At 47.6% G+C, this 17,949-nt stretch overlaps 2 protein-coding genes across 2 annotated transcripts in view; both read left to right on the top strand.

Annotated features, from left to right (window-relative positions):
• Nucleotides 1-2,432: 2,432 nt before the first annotated feature.
• Nucleotides 2,433-11,234, top strand: cmtm6 (CKLF-like MARVEL transmembrane domain containing 6). Its single transcript, XM_034678545.1, has 5 exons — nucleotides 2,433-2,565; nucleotides 3,711-3,831; nucleotides 9,577-9,753; nucleotides 10,062-10,160; nucleotides 10,278-11,234. The coding sequence occupies exons 2-5, from the start codon at nucleotides 3,718-3,720 to the stop codon at nucleotides 10,455-10,457; spliced, it is 570 nt and encodes a 189-aa protein (XP_034534436.1). The 5' UTR covers nucleotides 2,433-2,565; nucleotides 3,711-3,717; the 3' UTR covers nucleotides 10,458-11,234.
• Nucleotides 11,235-12,979: 1,745 nt separating this feature from the next.
• The window catches only part of tg (thyroglobulin), a gene marked incomplete at its 3' end in the record, with an annotated part of 17,218 nt that continues 12,248 nt past the window's right edge, over nucleotides 12,980-17,949 (top strand). Inside the window, 8 exon segments of the mRNA XM_034678528.1 lie at nucleotides 12,980-13,049; nucleotides 14,794-14,902; nucleotides 15,001-15,098; nucleotides 15,354-15,509; nucleotides 15,637-15,796; nucleotides 16,421-16,527; nucleotides 17,336-17,479; nucleotides 17,769-17,949. The exon segment at nucleotides 17,769-17,949 is cut by the window's right edge and continues 5 nt beyond it. Coding sequence (XP_034534419.1) covers nucleotides 12,980-13,049; nucleotides 14,794-14,902; nucleotides 15,001-15,098; nucleotides 15,354-15,509; nucleotides 15,637-15,796; nucleotides 16,421-16,527; nucleotides 17,336-17,479; nucleotides 17,769-17,949 — 1,025 coding nt within the window.

The following is a 17,949-nucleotide window of genomic DNA, read 5'->3' on the forward strand; positions in this document are numbered from 1 at the left end:
GTTTGCTGGAGATGTGTTCCTCCAGGTATGATCATGTGATGACGCAGAGCTGCAGGTGAATCAGAAGCAGGTCATCTCCTCTGAGACGACAGAGAGGAGCTCCTGAGAGAGCAGGATGGTGTGTGATTAATGTGCTTTTCTTTCTTTCTCCTGAGACTCTGTGAATGTGAGGACCTCACTGAATGAACCTGAGCATCACTCTGACCCGTCCTCCTGAGCATCACTCTGACCCGTCCTCCTGAGCATCACTCTGACCCGTCCTCCTGAGCATCACTCTGACCCGTCCTCCTGGGCATCACTCTGACCCGTCCTCCTGAGCATCACTCTGACCCGTCCTCCTGAGCATCACTCTGACCCGTCCTCCTGAGCATCACTCTGACCCGTCCTCCTGAGCATCACCCGGACCCGTCCTCCTGAGCATCACTCTGACCCGTCCTCCTGAGCATCACCCGGACCCGTCCTCCTGAGCTCAGCATGGCCTCCATCACCCTGACCCGTCCTCCTGAGCTCAGCACGGCCTCCATCACCCTGACCCGTCCTCCTGAGCTCAGCATGGCCTCCATCACCCTGACCCGTCCTCCTGAGCTCTTAGATCTTAGATCTTAGAGTTCAATCCTAGAGCTGAAATTTTCAGCTCTAGGATTGAACTCAGGTCTAAAACTGTTCTTATTTCCAGCAGCCTGTGAACGCACCACAGAGCTGTGTGTGTGTGTTTCTCATACTGTGTCAGTATCTTGTTTGAACATGTCAGTATCTTGTTTGAACATGTCAGTATCTTGTTTGAACATGTCAGTATCTTGTTTGAACATGTCAGTATCTTGTTTGGACATGTCAGTATCTTGTTTGAACATGTCAGTATCTCGTTTGAACATGTCAGTATCTTGTTTGAACAAGTCAGTATCTTGTTTGAACAAGTCAGTATCTTGTTTGAATATTTCAGTATCTTGTTTGAACATGTCAGTATCTTGTTTGAACATGTCAGTATCTTGTTTGAACATGTCAGTATCTTGTTTGAACATGTCAGTATCTTGTTTGAACAAGTCAGTATCTTGTTTGAATATTTCAGTATCTTGTTTGAACATGTCAGTATCTTGTTTGAACATGTCAGTATCTTGTTTGAACATGTCAGTATCTTGTTTGAACATGTCAGTATCTTGTTTGAACAAGTCAGTATCTTGTTTGAAGATTTCAGTATCTTGTTTGAACATGTCAGTATCTTGTTTGAAGATTTCAGTATCTTGTTTGGACATGTCAGTATCTTGTTTGAACAAGTCAGTATCTTGTTTGAACATGTCAGTATCTTGTTTGAATATTTCAGTATCTTGTTTGAACATGTCAGTATGATGTTTGAACAAGTCAGTATCTTGTTTGAACATGTCAGTATCTTGTTTGAACAAGTCAGTATCTTGTTTGAACAAGTTGGTATCTTGTTTGAACATGTCAGTATCTTGTTTGAACAAGTCAGTATCTTGTTTGAATATTTCAGTATCTTGTTTGAACATGTCAGTATCTTGTTTGAACATGTCAGTATCTTGTTTGAACATGTCAATATCTTGTTTGAAGATTTCAGTATCTTGTTTGGACATGTCAGTATCTTGTTTGAATATTTCAGTATCTTGTTTGAACATGTCAGTATCTTGTTTGAACATGTCAGTATCTTGTTTGAACATGTCAATATCTTGTTTGAAGATTTCAGTATCTTGTTTGAACATGTTAGTATCTTGTTTGAACATGTCAGTATCTTGTTTGAACATGTCAGTATCTTGTTTGAATATTTCAGTATCTTGTTTGAACATGTCAGTATCTTGTTTGAATATTTCAGTATCTTGTTTGAACAAGTTGGTATCTTGTTTGAATATTTCAGTATCTTGTTTGAACATGTCAGTATCTTGTTTGAATATTTCAGTATCTTGTTTGAACATGTCAATATCTTGTTTGAACATGTCAGTATCTTGTTTGAACATGTCAGTATCTTGTTTGAACATGTCAATATCTTGTTTGAACATGTCAGTATCTTGTTTGAACATGTCAGTATCTTGTTTGAACCAAGGTTTAAATAGCGAGAGAGCTCTGTATGAGGATGTTAAAACAAACTTTTTTCTTGTGTGCATAGTTTTTATCTTGAGGGGGAAAAGTCATCTTGTGCCAGAAAGTATAGATCTTTTTATTCTTTGGCACAAGATCACATCTTGAGCAAGCAAGTTATCATCCTGCAGAAACTTTATTTAAAAAAAAAAAAAGACAAATCAAACCTGCATGTTTATAAAATACATGAACTGCTTTAACAAACTGTTTCACCTTTTAGTTTTTAAAGTTTTATTTATTTAAGTTAGACATTTGTATATTTACTCTTCCAGAATATATTGAGATGTATTTCTCTTCCAATCATAGGTTACCAAAAATACCTTTATTTTGAAAAGTCGAACCGGAAGCCGCCTGTCTGTCGTCCACCTTGACGCAGTGACGTAAATGCGGAAGTCAGAAGTGAGCAGAAACAAAGCGCAGAGTCGGAGTTGAACTTCGCAGCTGGAACTTTGTTTTTAGTGACCCTGAAGAAACCTGAAGGTGAGTTCACTCCTCAAACACTCACCTGTTGATGACGTTTTAGCGGGAACTTACCTCTTTGTTTGGCGGGAGTTTTATTTTAGAGTTGATGACGAGCTGCTGAAGAGGAGGAAACAAGCCTCACCAGACTTCATGTTGAATCTGACAGAGTCACTCTTTGATCACACCTGTCCTTAAAACAGGGGCGAATCACCTGGGGGAGTGACGTCATGTGTATTAGAACACCTGCTCTTTAATTCGGCGTGTGTCTCACACAGACCCGGTCCTTTAGAGACCGGCACAGACACCGGGGAGGAAGGGTGAGGTATCCTGATCCCCCCCTCCAGGTCTGCTCCATGTAGAGGTCTAAGAGGAGTTTCAGAGTCTGATTAAAGGGGGACAGGTGTGACATGGGGGATTAAACACATGCCGAATCCAGGTGAACACACCTGTGCTGACAGGGGAGCTGCAGGTCCTGCTGCGCACCTCTCTGTGTTCAGTGTGAACACGTGAATCTGAGAAAATACAAACTTTTAAATAAAGTTCAGTTTGAAGAGAAATCAAACAATAAGAGCACTTCCGGTTAGAGTTCAACTCCTGACTGTTTGGGAGAAACTGAAGTGACCCTCACCTGCGCGAGGACACCTGTCCTACCTGCGCCACCTTTACTTTCACTTTCACTCTCAGCCAGGTCTGACAGGAAACACACACACACACACACACACATGCACACACACACATACACACACACACTAACAAACTCACACACACACACACACACACACACACACACACACACACATGCACACACACACATACACTAACAAACTCACACACACACACACATACACACACACTAACACACTCACATACACAAACACACATACACACACACTAACACACACACAAACACATACATACACACACACACACACACATACACACACACACACACACACACACATACATACATACATACACACATACACACACACGCACCGGGCAAACACACACCCACACCTCAAAACTAGACTGTGTGTGTGTGTGTGTGTGTGTGTGTGTGTGTGTGTGTGTGTTTACTTCTCATAAAACTGCAGCTCTCACAGCCTGTTTTTTTCATCTCTCCCTCTCTCTCTCTCTCTCTCTCTCTCTCTCTCTCTCTTCAGCATCATCATGACCTCTACAGTCTACTCCTCCACCACGGAGTCGAACCCTAAATCCTCGTGGTGCCTGGTTCCGTCAGAATACCTGGATAAACCTCGCTTTGTGATCAAAGTCTGCCAAGTGGTGAGTTCAAGGACGCTCCGAATTTTCACACCTTCACACCTGTCTCTGTCAGAGGTAGAAGTGAAGGTGTGTCCAAGCTCAGAAAACTAAGGGGTCAGTCTTCAAACACAGCAGAATGTCTCTCTAACAGGAGCTGAGTGATAAACACACAGACCTTCACACACACCTCAGATGATCTGAGGTCAGTGATCTGAGGTCAGTGATCCAAGGTCAGTGATCTGAGGTCAGTGATCCAAGGTCAGTGATCTGAGGTCAGAGGTGATCTGAGGTCAGTGATCTGAGGTCAGAGGTGATCTGAGGTCAGTGATCTGAGGTCAGAGGTGATCTGAGGTCAGTGATCTGAGGGCAGAGATCTGAGGGCAGTGATCTGAGGGCAGAGATCTGAGGGCAGAGATCTGAGGTCAGTGATCTGAGGGCAGTGATCTGAGGTCAGTGATCTGAGGGCAGTGATCTGAGGTCAGTGATCTGAGGTCAGTGATCTGAGGTCAGTGATCTGAGGGCAGTGATCTGAGGGCAGAGATCTGAGGTCAGTGATCTGAGGGCAGTGATCTGAGGTCAGTGATCTGAGGTCAGAGATCTGAGGGCAGAGATCTGAGGTCAGTGATCTGAGGTCAGTGATCTGAGGGCAGAGATCTGAGGTCAGTGATCTGAGGTCAGTGATCTGAGGGCAGTGATCTGAGGTCAGTGATCTGAGGTCAGTGATCTGAGGTCAGTGATCTGAGGTCAGTGATCTGAGGGCAGAAATTATTTGAGTTCAGTTTCTGTTTCAGGTTCATGTCGCTGAAGGAAGACAGAGTGAAGCCTGTTTACAGTGAAACTGAGACTCAGCAGGAACAGATAAAGAGGCGCTCCTCTGGGGATGAACAGAGTTTATTGATCAGACAGATCTGAACTCACTGTAAACAATGCAGTGTATAAACAGGAAGTGTGGGACGTGAGGAGTCTCTGTTGTTCTAGAGCACGTGTTGTTGTTGTTGATCACTGATTGACCCGCCTGCAGAGGGACTGAACATCAGAACACCTGATGGTACCAGAGAGAGGGTGTCTCTGTCCTCAGGAGGGTGTAAAGGTGGGGACTATAATTCAGAGTCCATATGAAGGTGAGAGTTCACCGTCAGCTGTGTGTGTGTGGTGTGTATGTGGGTGTGCGTTCTGTGTGTGTGCATGTATGTGTGTGTGTGTGTGTGTGGGAGCTGCAGATGTGGAAGTGAAAGTGCAGCAGAGCTGTCGTTAGCAGATCTCAGAGCTGCTGTTGCAACAAGAGGAGACCAGATGGACGGAGCGGAGGCTGAAAGAGGATGTTTGAGTGGGGGGACGTGAGTCCTCTGTGGTCCTGTTATGAAACTTCATGTGTGGTCCTGATGTTCAGTTACTGACTCACAGGAAAGAAGTGTTCGGACCCCCTCCTGCGGGAGAAACTCTGACACCTCCAAAACCAGGACCAGTGAAGGTCCTGTGTGTGTGTGTGTGTGTGTGTGTGCGTGTGTGTGGAGTGATGTAACAGCGGTGTGTGGTTCATCTTCCTCTTCCTCATAAAGCTCTCTCTGAAGGATCCTCTGTGTTCTCTGAGAATAACAACCTGAGCCTGTCAGGGACCAAAACAAGACCTGTTAATGGACTCACTTTGATCCATCAAGACGTTACAGCCTGCTCCACCCGCTGCAGGAGGAACACACCTGCTGCAGGAGGAACACAGCTGCTGCAGGAGGAACACAGCTGCTGAAGGAGGAACACACCTGCTGCAGGAGGAACACACCTGCTGCAGGAGGAACACAGCTGCTGCAGGAGGAACACAGCTGCTGAAGGAGGAACACACCTGCTGCAGGAGGAACACACCTGCTGCTGGAGGAACACACCCGCTGCGGGAGGAACACACACGCTGCGGGAGGAACACACACGCTGCGGGAGGAACACACACGCTGCAGGAGGAACACACCTGTTGCAGGAGGAACACACCTGTTGCAGGAGGATCACACCTGCTTCAGGAGGAAGAGGTCGCACTCAGAGAGTTGGTTGTCTTCAGCGGGTCAGAGGATTCCTCTCTGAGTGGGAGTCGTTTGGACGGTCAGGTGTTAATGAACAGCTGAAGTCTCTCAGAGGAATTTCACTCCTGTGTGATGATTGTGTGAAATACTGCGTGTGCTTTGTTTGACCTGCTAAGCTTCAGAGCAGATCCTCTATAAACAGTACAGGAACCAAAGAGGGGCGGACTCTGTGTCAGGGTCTGAACAGCAGCAGCTGCATGTGTTCATAAGGAGAGTCTCTGAGTCCACGTCAGGGCTGAGTTTAGCTCTGTGGTTCAGGGTTCGTCTCGCTCTGAAGGAAACAGACTCTTTACGAGCAAACATCAGAAACAGAATATTCCTGCAGCGACCTCAGTGATGTCATCGAGCGCCGTCTGGAGTCCGCTTAACCACGAGACCAGAATACACAGCAGAGAGGAAAACACCACCCGAAACATCCACCCTGCTCATCACAACCTCAGAGCTACACCAGGTCACAGGTCACATCTTTACAACTCCACCAGGTCACATCTTTACAACTCCACCAGGTCACATCTTTACAACTCCATCAGGTCACATCTTTACAACTCCATCAGGTCACATTTTTACAACTCCACCAGGTCACATCTTTACAACTCCACCAGGTCACATCTCTACAACTCCATCAGGTCACATCTTTACAACTCCACCAGGTCACATCTTTACAACTCCACCAGGTCACATCTTTACAACTCCACCAGGTCACATTTTTACAACTCCACCAGGTCACATCTTTACAACTCCATCAGGTCACATCTTTACAACTCCACCATGTCACATCTCTACAACTCCACCAGGTCACATCTTTACAACTCCATCAGGTCACATCTTTACAACTCCACCGGGTCATATCTCTACAACTCCACCAGGTCACATCTTTACAACTCCATCAGGTCACATCTTTACAACTCCGTCAGGTCACATCTTTACAACTCCGCCAGGTCACAACTTTACAACTCCACCAGGTCACATCTTTACAACTCCATCAGGTCACATCTTTCCAACTCCACCAGGTCAAAACTTTCGTCCACCAGGTCACATCTTTACAACTCCGTCAGGTCACATCTTTACAACTCCGTCAGGTCACAGCTTTACAACTCCACCAGGTCACATCTCTACAACTCCATCAGGTCACATCTTTACAACTCCACCAGGTCACAACTTTACAACTCCACCAGGTCACATCTTTACAACTCCATCAGGTCACATCTTTACAACTCCACCAGGTCACATCTTTACAACTCCATCAGGTCACATCTTTACAACTCCACCGGGTCACATCTTTACAACTCCATCAGGTCACATCTTTACAACTACACCAGGTCACATCTTTACAACTCCGTCAGGTCACATCTCTACAACTCCACCATGTCACATCTCTACAACTCCACCAGGTCACATCTTTACAACTCCATCAGGTCACATCTTTACAACTCCACCGGGTCATATCTCTACAACTCCACCAGGTCACATCTTTACAACTCCATCAGGTCACATCTTTACAACTCCGTCAGGTCACATCTTTACAACTCCGCCAGGTCACAACTTTACAACTCCATCAGGTCACATCTTTACAACTCCACCGGGTCATATCTCTACAACTCCACCAGGTCACATCTTTACAACTCCATCAGGTCACATCTTTACAACTCCGTCAGGTCACATCTTTACAACTCCACCAGGTCACATCTTTACAACTCCGTCAGGTCACATCTTTACAACTCTGTCAGGTCACATCTTTACAACTCCACCAGGTTACATCTTTACAACTCCATCAGGTCACATCTTTACAACTCCACCAGGTCACATCTTTACAACTACACCAGGTCACATCTTTACAACTCCACCAGGTCACATCTTTACAACTCCACCAGGTCACATCTTTACAACTCCACCGGGTCATATCTCTACAACTCCACCAGGTCACATCTTTACAACTCCATCAGGTCACATCTTTACAACTCCGTCAGGTCACATCTTTACAACTCCATCAGGTCACATCTTTACAACTCCGTCAGGTCACATCTTTCCAACTCCACCAGGTCACAACTTTACAACTCCACCAGGTCACATCTTTACAACTCCGTCAGGTCACATCTTTACAACTCCGTCAGGTCACAGCTTTACAACTCCACCAGGTCACATCTCTACAACTCCATCAGGTCTCATCTTTACAACTCCACCAGGTCACAACTTTACAACTCCACCAGGTCACATCTTTACAACTCCATCAGGTCACATCTTTACAACTCCACCAGGTCACATCTTTACAACTCCATCAGGTCACATCTTTACAACTCCACCAGGTCACATCTTTACAACTCCATCAGGTCACATCTTCACAACTACACCAGGTCACATCTTTACAACTCCGTCAGGTAACATCTTTACAACTCCACCAGGTCACATCTTTACAACTCCATCAGGTCACAACTTTACAACTCGACCAGGTCACATCTTTACAACTCTGTCAGGTCACATCTTTACAACTCCATCAGGTCACATCTTTACAACTCCATCAGGTCACATCTTTACAACTCTGTCAGGTCACATCTTAACAACTCCATCAGGTCATATCTTTACAACTCCACCAGGTCACATCTTTACAGCTCCGTCAGGTCACATCTTTACAACTCCGTCAGGTCACATCTTTACAACTCCACCAGTTCACATCTTTACAACTCCGTCAGGTCACATCTTTACAACTCTGTCAGGTCACATATTTTCAACTCCACCAGGTCACATCTTTACAACCCCATCAGGTCACATCTTTACAACTCCATCAGGTAACATCTTTACACCTCCGTCAGGTCACATCTTTACAACTCCGTCAGATCACATCTTTACAACTCCGTCAGGTCACATCTTTACAACTCCACCAGGTCACATCTTTACAACTCTGTCAGGTCACATCTTTACAACTCTGTCAGGTCACATCTTTACAACTCCACCAGGTCACATCTTTACAACTCCATCAGGTCACATCTTTACAACTCCGTCAGGTCACATCTTTACAACTCCATCAGGTCACATCTTTACAACTCCGTCAGGTCACATCTTTACAACTCCATCAGGTCACATCTTTAGCTCATCTCTCTGCCTGGTTTGAACCAGTTCTTGGTGTGAGGTAAAGGATTTGGACTTTGGCAGAGCAGCTGTGTCTATAATATATCACCAGACTTTATGGCCTCAGTTAGATTACAGGCTCGGTTATTGAACCATAAAACTGAGAGCAGGAGCTCACAGCCCTGTCTCCTCCCTCAAACATCCCTCCTCTGTGACTCCTCCCTCCGGATCAGACCAGCATTGTTCCAGAGCGGGGGAGAACGGGGCGACGTCCTTCCTCTTCCTGTTGATTCAAACAAGAGCAGATACGCACCCAGAGAGAGAGAGAGAGAGAGAGAGAGAGAGAGAGAGAGAGAGAGAGAGAGAGAGAGAGAGAGAGAGAGAGAGAGAGAGAGAGAGAGAGAGAGAGAGAGAGAGAGAGAGAATTGTTTAATACTTCCCCTAAACACAAACATGATCACCTGCAGCTGATCCACTGTTTGTGTGTGTGTGCGTATTAGTAGACTGTGGTGAATACCTGTTGATCAGTCAGATTTGTAAACTCTTGGTGTAGAGTTTGTCCTGGTTAATGAACACTCCTCCCTCCCTCCCTCCGTCCCTCTCCCTCCCTCCCTCCCTCTCCCTCTCTCTCCTCCAGCTGCTGTCGTTCCTGGCCTTCATCCTGGAGGAGGTGGTGAACAGCTGTGTAAGCTGCACGGCTCTGTACTTCTTTGAGTTTGTGAGCTGCACAGCCTTCCTCTTCACCCTGATGCTCCTCATCCTCCTCTCCTCCCCGCTGTACTCCAGAGTGGGCGTGGCCTCCTGGCCGCTCCTGGTAAGAGCCGCGCACCCGGTTCAATTCCCTTCTCTGTTCCCCCGATCACTCCTGTAGTACTATTATATATAAACTATTATATCCTCCTCTTCCTCTCCTCCTCCTCATCCTCCTCCTCCTCTTCCTCCTCCTCCTCCTCCTCCTCCTCCTCCTCCTCCTCTTCCTCTCCTCCTCCTCATCCTCCTCCTCCTCTTCCTCTCCTCCTCCTCCTCCTCCTCCTCCTCCTCCTCCTCCTCTTCCTCTCCTCCTCCTCATCCTCCTCCTCCTCTTCCTCTCCTCCTCCTCCTCCTCCTCCTCTTCCTCTGCAGGACTTCCTGTACACTGCAGGCATCGCTCTGTTGTTCTTGATCGCCTCCAGCGTCTTCGCGTCAGATAACGGGAAGACGTCTGTGGAAAGCTGCGCTGTGGTGAGAGAACATCAACACACACTACTCTCCTTTCCTGCCTCCTCACTCCTTGCCTCCTTCCAACCTTCCTTATTCCTCTAACTCCTTGTTCCTCTCCTCCTCCTCCTCCCCCTCCAGGCGTTTGGCTTCCTGGCGACGTTGGCGTTCCTGTTGGACCTGGCCTTGTTTTATAAGTCTAATGGCTTCCCGATTAAGAGCAAGGATGGAGCGCCGCCCAGTAACGGCGTCTCGGCTCAAGACGGTCCAGCTGAGAAGGAAAAACTGAACGCGGTGGCGAACGGGACGGAAGAAGTCTAGTTCTCCCGTTCATGTGCGGCGTGCGGGGGGGTCAGAGAATATTTCACGCACTGTTCCTTTAATATGCCAACAGGAGGCGGAGCTTCTGTGATCGATGGCGTCTCTTTAAACCGAGTCTCTGACGTTTTATCCACTGCTTCCTGTTTCTACATAAACACGTGTGTGTGTGTGTGTGTGTGTGTGTGTGTGTGTGTGTGTGTGTGTGTGTGTGCATGTGTGTGTGTGTGAGTGTGTGAATGTGTGTGTGTGATTCTTTAAATGAAGTGATGCCCTTTTTAAACAGCAGGGGGCGCTCTCCTCGCTGTGAGTCGGCTCACACTGGCGGCGTCTCCTTAGCGTGTTCATGGTTTTGTAGAAACAGGAAGTAGGTGAGAAACAGCAGGAAGTCTTTTCAAAATAAAATCTGAGTGAAGCCGAGACGCTGGTATCACAGCAGCTCCTGACCTTTGACCTCCTGCTCTGATTAAAGGGGCGTGTCTGTGAGGAGCCTCAAAGCCGCCCCGTGTTTTATACTCTGAGTTTACAGACTGACCTCAGTCTGCTCTTCAATCTGTGTTTGATCTTTTTATGAAGACGTTTCAGACTCTGTGATCCACTATTAGAGGACCAAAGCAGCTCTTGAGAGTTCCTGTTCATCAGGATGTTTGATCTGAATCAAGGAATCTCCACAAAGTGCTTTAATGTTTATAACCATGATCTCTTTTATACTCTCTGACTCTCAGAGTCGCTCTGTGTCACTGCCTCTCTAAACTCTGTAATAAATCCTTTTTAAGAAACGCTCGTCTCCGTGTGTTCGCTGCTTCTGTCTCTGGGATCCTCAGACCAGACTCAGACTGTTATAGGCTCAGACTGTTATAGACTCAGACTGCTATAGGCTCAGACTGTTATAGACTCAGACTGCTATAGACTCAGACTGCTATAGACTCAGACTGTTATAGGCTCAGACTGCTATAGACTCAGACTGTTATAGACTCAGACTGCTATAGACTCAGACTGTTATAGACTCAGACTGCTATAGACTCAGACTGTTATAGACTCAGACTGCTATAGACTCAGACTGTTATAGACTCAGACTGTTATAGACTCAGACTGCTATAGACTCAGACTGTTATAGACTCAGACTGTTATAGACTCAGACTGCTATAGACTCAGACTGTTATAGACTCAGACTGCTATAGACTCAGACTGTTATAGACTCAGACTGCTATAGACTCAGACTGTTATAGACTCAGACTGTTATAGACTCAGACTGCTATAGACTCAGACTGCTATAGACTCAGACTGTTATAGACTCAGACTGCTAAAGGCTCAGACTGTTATAGACTCAGACTGTTATAGACTCAGACTGTTATAGACTCAGACTGTTATAGACTCAGACTGTTATAGACTCAGACTGTTATAGACTCAGACTGTTATAGACTCAGACTGTTATAGGCTCAGACCGCTAAAGGCTCAGACTGTTATAGACTCAGACTGTTATAGACTCAGACTGCTATAGACTCAGACTGCTATAGACTCAGACTGCTATAGACTCAGACTGTTATAGACTCAGACTGCTATAGGCTCAGACTGTTATAGACTCAGACTGCTATAGACTCAGACTGCTATAGACTCAGACTGCTATAGACTCAGACTGCTATAGACTCAGACTGTTATAGACTCAGACTGCTATAGACTCAGACTGTTATAGACTCAGACTGCTATAGACTCAGACTGCTATAGACTCAGACTGTTATAGACTCAGACTGCTATAGGCTCAGACTGTTATAGACTCAGACTGTTATAGACTCAGACTGCTAAAGGCACCAGCTGCTATACGTTTCCAGTGCTATAAGCTTAGAGTTCTATATCAGGATCAGAAGAGGTCCAAGGAAGGAGAACCAGAGACCTGGAGACACTTTTATTAGAGGTGAAGACAGTCTGATCCGACAGAGGAGCTTAGACTGCTGACAGTTTACAGCAGTCTGTTCAGGAGGGGATGCTGAGCGGTTCATCACGGCGTCATCAGAGTTTAAATAAACAGACTGATGTCACTGGATCAAGGACCAATGGTCTGCTGTGACAGGAAGTGTTTTAGAGATCTCTTTTCATCAGATGGTTTTTAATAAATATGTGTGGTATCTTTAACCCCCGTTAGAGCTTCAGACCTTCATCCTCTTTGTTCTGTTTGGATCAAATCAGCTTCTCTGAAAGTCGTGTGTGATGTACTCTCTCTTCACCTGGTGCTCGGCCGAGACGTCTCAGAGTGCTGATGTGAAAAGAACAGACGTCAGACTGAACACCGCCCCCCTCTCACCTGCGTTTCAGGGATCCTCTCGTCCAATCAGAGGGCTCCACAGCTCGCCTGCATGCCTCCTGAGTTGAGGTGAAGGACTCCTGGTTCCAGTGAGACGCACAGATGAGGAGGCAGAAGAGGAGGAAGAGGAGGGAGGAGAGGTGAAGGTGTGTCCTCCTCACGGTGACTCAGCAGGTCTGCAGGTATATAAACAGGCACAAATCCTGAGTCCATCACCACGGAGACCATGGCCTGGCTGCTCTGCATCACCTGTATCCTGGTCTGCTGCCCGAACCTGCTGCAGGGCAAAGCTTCAGGTAAGACCACCTGAGCCCGTCTACACCCGCCACTGAGGAGTGAGGTGTCAGTGAAGGAGTGAGGTGTCAGTGAAGGAGTGAGGTGTCTGTGAAGGAGTGAGGTGTCTGTGAAGGAGTGAGGTGTCAGTGAAGGAGTGAGGTGACTGTGAAGGAGTGAGGTGTTTGTGAAGGAGTGAGGTGTGTCTGAAGGAGTGAGGTGTTTGTGAAGGAGTGAGGTGTCAGTGAAGGAGTGAGGTGTCAGTGAAGGAGTGAGGTGTCAGTGAAGGAGTGAGGTGACTGTGAAGGAGTGAGGTGTCTGTGAAGGAGTGAGGTGTTTGTGAAGGAGTGAGGTGTGTCTGAAGGAGTGAGGTGACTGTGAAGGAGTGAGGTGTCTGTGAAGGAGTGAGGTGTGTCTGAAGGAGTGAGGTGACTGTGAAGGAGTGAGGTGACTGTGAAGGAGTGAGGTGTTTGTGAAGGAGTGAGGTGTTTGTGAAGGAGTGAGGTGACTGTGAAGGAGTGAGGTGTTTGTGAAGGAGTGAGGTGTGTCTGAAGGAGTGAGGTGTTTGTGAAGGAGTGAGGTGTATGTGAAGGAGTGAGGTGTGTCTGAAGGAGTGAGGTGTTTGTGAAGGAGTGAGGTGTGTCTGAAGGAGTGAGGTGTGTCTGAAGGAGTGAGGTGACTGTGAAGGAGTGAGGTGTCTGTGAAGGAGTGAGGTGACAGTGAAGGAGTGAGCTGTCAGTGAAGGAGTGAGGTGTGTCTGAAGGAGTGAGGTGTCAGTGAAGGAGTGAGGTGTCAGTGAAGGAGTGAGGTGTCTGTGAAGGAGTGAGCTGTCAGTGAAGGAGTGAGGTGTCAGTGAAGGAGTGAGGTGACTGTGAAGGAGTGAGGTGTTTGTGAAGGAGTGAGGTGTGTCTGAAGGAGTGAGGTGTTTGTGAAGGAGTGAGGTGTATGTGAAGGAGTGAGGTGTGTCTGAAGGAGTGAGGTGTTTGTGAAGGAGTGAGGTGTGTCTGAAGGAGTGAGGTGTGTCTGAAGGAGTGAGGTGACTGTGAAGGAGTGAGGTGTCTGTGAAGGAGTGAGGTGACAGTGAAGGAGTGAGCTGTCAGTGAAGGAGTGAGGTGTGTCTGAAGGAGTGAGGTGTCAGTGAAGGAGTGAGGTGTCAGTGAAGGAGTGAGGTGTCTGTGAAGGAGTGAGCTGTCAGTGAAGGAGTGAGGTGTCAGTGAAGGAGTGAGGTGACTGTGAAGGAGTGAGGTGTCAGTGAAGGAGTGAGGTGTCAGTGAAGGAGTGAGGTGTGTCTGAAGGAGTGAGGTGTCTGTGAAGGAGTGAGGTGTCAGTGAAGGAGTGAGGTGTCTGTGAAGGAGTGAGGTGTGTCTGAAGGAGTGAGGTGTGTCTGAAGGAGTGAGGTGTCTGTGAAGGAGTGAGGTGACAGTGAAGGAGTGAGGTGTCAGTGAAGGAGTGAGGTGTCAGTGAAGGAGTGAGGTGACAGTGAAGGAGTGAGGTGTCTGTGAAGGAGTGAGGTGACAGTGAAGGAGTGAGGTGACAGTGAAGGAGTGAGGTGACAGTGAAGGAGTGAGGTGTCAGTGAAGGAGTGAGGTGTCAGTGAAGGAGTGAGGTGACAGTGAAGGAGTGAGGTGTCTGTGAAGGAGTGAGGTGTCTGTGAAGGAGCGCCTGTCAATCAAACGCCGATACACGGAGCCGTCACTCCACTGATGATGTCATGATGTTCTGATGATGTCACTGATGATGTCACTGCTTCCTGTTGTCTCCGGGCAGAGTACCAGCTGGAGTCAGAGACCCTCAGCCAATGTGAGTTGCTAAGGGGTGTGGCCGTTGCCAAGCAACAAGATGATGCTCCTCACTGTGCCGAGGACGGCAGGTTCAGGTGTGTACCTGCAGCGTTAACACACACCTGAATACACACAACCTCAAAGGCTGATCGTGCTGTGTGTGTGTGTGTGTGCGGTGTGTGTGTGTGTGTAGGCCTGTGCAGTGCAGTGGGCGGGGTCAGGAGTGTTGGTGCGTAGATCCTGAAGGTCTGGAGATGGTCGGGACTCGAACCAGCGGTTCTGCTCCTCACTGTGAGAAACACACACTTTAACACACACACTGTTTCATCATCAGGTCCCACACACACTTTAACACACACCCTGTTTCATCATCAGGTCCCACACACACTTTAACACACACACTGTTTCATCATCAGGTCCCACACACACTTTAACACACACACTGTTTCATCATCAGGTCCCACACACACTGTAACACACACACTGTGGAACACACTGACTCAGGTAACACCTGTCTCACCCTCTCCCCTGTCTGTCTCTCTGCAGGTCCGTCTCCCTGCCAGCTGCAGTCCGCCCTGCGTTGTGCTCCTTCAGGCCTCTTTGAGACCGTGCAGTGTGAGTCCAGCAGGGGGCAGTGTTGGTGCGTGGATCAGGACGGCATGGAGCTGTACGGGACCCGGCAGAGCGGGAGACCTGAGCGTTGTAAGTCCTGATCCTTTAGACACTGTTTACAGGGGAGCAGGTGGACACACCTGAGGGGACCAGACAGGCTCCTCTGGTCCTCCTCAGACTCAGTTCAGGCTCTGACTCGTTGACCTTTGACCCTCAGGTCCGGGAAGCTGTGAGGTGAGGTCGCGGCGTCTCCTCCACGGATCCGGATCACACTCTCCTCCTCAGTGCGCCGACGACGGCAGCTTCCTCCCCGTCCAGGTTCAGTTCATCAACACCACCGACAGGAGGCCGCTGGACCTGCTGCACGCCTTCAACAGGTGACTCACCTGTCACACACACCTGTCACACACCTGTCCCACACACACCTGTCACACACACACCTGTCACACACACCTGTCACACACACCTGTCACACACACCTGTCACACACTCACCTGTCACACACATCTGTCACACACACCTGTCACACACACCTGTCACACACTCACCTGTCACACACATCTGTCACACACACCTGTCACACACACACCTGCCCCACACACACCTGTCACACACACCTGTCACACACGCCTGTCACACACTCACCTGTCACACACACACCTGTCACACACACACCTGTCACACACGCCTGTCACACACTCACCTGTCACACACACACCTGTCACACACACCTGTCACACACACCTGTCACACACACCTGTCACACACACACCTGTCACACACACCTGTCCCACACACACCTGCCCCACACACACCTGTCTCACACACCTGTCACACACACCTGTCACACACTCACCTGTCACACTCACCTGTCACACACGCCTGTCACACACACACCTGTCACACACTCACCTGTCACACACACCTGTCACACACTCACCTGTCACACACACCTGTCAGTGTGGAGGGATCTCAGGTGACCCCCTCTGTGTGTGTTCCAGGTTCCCAGAAGCCTTCGAGACGTTCAGCAGCTTCAGGAAGTTCTTCCCCTCCATGTCCTCGTACAGTTTCTGCTCCAACAGCCGAGGAAGAGAGACGGAGAACACAGGTACACGATGAAGATGATGATGATGATGATGATGGTGGTGATGAAGATGATGATGATGATGATGATGATGAAGATGATGATGATGATGATGAAGATGATGATGATGATGATGAAGATGATGATGATGATGATGAAGATGATGATGATGATGATGATGATGATGATGATGGTGATGATGATGAAGATGATGATGATGATGATGAAGAAGATGATGATGATGATGATGATGATGATGGTGATGATGATGAAGATGATGATGATGATGATGATGATGATGATGAAGATGATGATGGTGATGATGATGATGATGATGATGATGATGATGATGATGATGGTGATGATGATGATGGTGATGAAGATGATGATGATGATGATGGTGATGATGATGATGATGATTATGATGAAGATGATGATGATGATGATGATGATGATGGTGATGAAGATGATGATGATGATGATGATGGTGATGATGATGATGATGATGATGATGATGATGATGATGGTGATGATGATGATGATGATGATGATGATGATGATGATGATGAAGATGATGATGATGATGATGATGATGATGATGGTGATGATGATGATGATGATGATGATGATGATGATGAAGATGATGATGATGATGATGATGATGATGATGATGATGATGATGATGAAGATGATGATGGTGATGATGATGATGGTGATGATGATGATGATGATGATGATGATGAAGATGATGATGGTGATGATGATGATGATGATGATGATGATGATGATGATGATGATGGTGATGATGATGATGATGATACTTCCTGTTCAGGCGTGGAGCTCCTCCTCTCTGAGGTCTATGACTCGGCGTTCTCCGGTCTCCGGTCTGGTCGCTCGTTCTCTCAGACGAACATCTACAGAGTCCTGCAGAGGAGGATGCTGGGAGTCCGCCTCGCCCTCACCGGACACTTCAGATGTAAAGACAGATCCTGCTCTCAGTTAGACCAGCTTAACTGGTTTAACTGGTTTAACTGGTCTAAACTGTCTTAACTGGTCTAAACTGGTTTAACTGGTCTAAACTGTCCTAACTGGTCTAAGATGTCTTAACTGGTCTTAACTGGTTTAACTGGTTTAACTGCTTTAACTGGTCTTAATTGGTCTTAATTGGTCTTAACTGGTCTTAACTGTCTTATATGGTTTAACTGGTTTAACTGGTCTTAATAGGTCTAAACTGGTTTAACTGTTCACCTCCCCCTCTCTCTCAGGCCCCTCCCCCTGTGAGGAGGAGCGGCGTGCGGCAGTGGAGGCATCCAGTGTTTTCGTCCCGTCCTGTGAGAGCGGAGGATCGTTCAGGTCCAGGCAGTGCCAGCAGGGGGGGCAGTGCTGGTGTGTGGACCCCGCAGGGAGAGAGGTTCCTGGGACACGACAGCAAGGAGACTCCCTGAC

The sequence above is a fragment of the Notolabrus celidotus genome, unplaced genomic scaffold (assembly GCF_009762535.1).
Source record: "Notolabrus celidotus isolate fNotCel1 unplaced genomic scaffold, fNotCel1.pri scaffold_171_arrow_ctg1, whole genome shotgun sequence".
NCBI lineage: Eukaryota > Metazoa > Chordata > Actinopteri > Labriformes > Labridae > Notolabrus > Notolabrus celidotus.

Bases quoted from the DNA above. Each gene is read 5' to 3' on its own strand.
- cmtm6 (XM_034678545.1), top strand. From the start codon at position 3,718: ATGACCTCTACAGTCTACTCCTCCACCACGGAGTCGAACCCTAAATCC. The intron at 3,832-9,576 runs GTGAGTTCAAGG...TCTCTCCTCCAG, and splicing joins TGATCAAAGTCTGCCAAGTG to CTGCTGTCGTTCCTGGCCTT. The intron at 9,754-10,061 runs GTAAGAGCCGCG...CTTCCTCTGCAG, and splicing joins TGGCCTCCTGGCCGCTCCTG to GACTTCCTGTACACTGCAGG.